The sequence below is a fragment of the Nyctibius grandis genome, chromosome 4 (genome assembly GCF_013368605.1).
Source record: "Nyctibius grandis isolate bNycGra1 chromosome 4, bNycGra1.pri, whole genome shotgun sequence".
Lineage (NCBI taxonomy): Eukaryota > Metazoa > Chordata > Aves > Nyctibiiformes > Nyctibiidae > Nyctibius > Nyctibius grandis.
This window is the reverse complement of record NC_090661.1, coordinates 12,614,710-12,616,085: the sequence shown is the minus strand read 5'-3', so window position 1 is coordinate 12,616,085 and position 1,376 is coordinate 12,614,710. Positions and strand designations below refer to the sequence as shown.

Below are 1,376 nucleotides of genomic sequence, written 5' to 3'. Positions count from 1 at the left end.
ACATTCCTGGGAATCTTTAAAGAGACCTTTTAAGAGAAACACTGGCAATTATACCCAAAATCTTTTAAGTTAGCGCATGTGCGAGTAAACCAGTAACATGACAGAAAATGAGAGGAATCTCAATCCCATCAGTGGAAAGATTTTATTTTAAAGTATGCAGGTTGTGATGATACATACAGTTACTTCACATGCATAGGTATTACATTTTTGGTTTGGTGACAATTTTAGAAATGTTTTCTGATTTCCATGAATTAACTTAGACCATTCAGATGCAATTTCCCTAGTTGTCTTTTTCGTATCTAAGTGTAGTTACTATCTGCAAAATCAAAACTCGTTTTCTGTGGGCTGATACTGATGTGTGCTATGATCTGCTCCTACAATGTGCCAGGAACGTGCATGTCATTAATAATACAGTGGCTACTAGGTTCCCAGACAGGATACCTTTTGCTTGGTTTGGAACAGTTTAGATTGTCTTCAAAAATTGGTTTTGTTTGTTAACTGCTGTAGGTGCTTGGCTTGGCTCCATGACATTTTTTTCTGCCACCACAGAATCACTGTACAGAACAGACTGTAGGTAGCCAATGTATTTTATTGCAGCACGGAGTGTCTCTACTTTGCTGAGCCGTTTCTCCAAGTATTCCTTAGGTAGGTGATGCCTCAGTTTAGCATAGCCTTCATTGACACATTTAACCCTCTGTCTTTCTCTCTCATTCCTCTTTCTGATGAAAGCTGGCCCATAGGAGTACTCACTTCTGTGGTAATTGGAATGGGGCATTTGGTAGGGAAAGGTGCAGGGCTCACTGTAGAAGTTCTCCGCAATGAGATGCTCAGACATGAAAGGAAGGAATGACAAATCTTCAGAGCAAGTGACCTGGTTTTGTGTTTCTGGGTACACGTGAAATGTGGCCACTGGGTCGGCACAGAAAGGCCTAGCCAGTTGTATGCGCCGAGTCTCAGTACAGATGGACAACTTGTCCATGAGGTTACGGTAGCTTTTGCCATCCATCAGGTTCTGCATTTAACCTGGAAATGCATAATCACATAATAGTTTAAACAACTTATACTGAACAGTAGAGAAAACTCACCTGGACTTAGCACCGTTTGGCATTACTGGCATTTTCCAGGACAGACTTAATGCATTTGTGACATTTCAGAATGGTGTTGGAAGATCATTACATAGAGCAGAGAACGTCCCGTTTGAAAATGCAAGAAGGTGCAAGTGAGCAACACTGATTTAAAAAATTCACAAGAGATTTTAAGAAAATAAAGCCACTAAAGCTTCCTAATGGAAACTGCAATCTCCTTTCACCTCAGCTTCAGAAATTAAGATGTACTTTTAGGTACCCCCCATATGTATAGCTTGCTCTGAATCCTCC

At 40.6% G+C, this 1,376-nt stretch overlaps 1 protein-coding gene across 1 annotated transcript; it reads right to left on the bottom strand.

The window, feature by feature from the left end:
- Nucleotides 1–463: 463 nt before the first annotated feature.
- ASCL3 (achaete-scute family bHLH transcription factor 3) lies at nucleotides 464–1,018 on the bottom strand. Its single transcript, XM_068400070.1, has one exon. It carries the CDS (start codon nucleotides 1,016–1,018, stop codon nucleotides 464–466), a length of 555 nt encoding a protein of 184 aa, XP_068256171.1.
- Nucleotides 1,019–1,376: the final 358 nt, after the last annotated feature.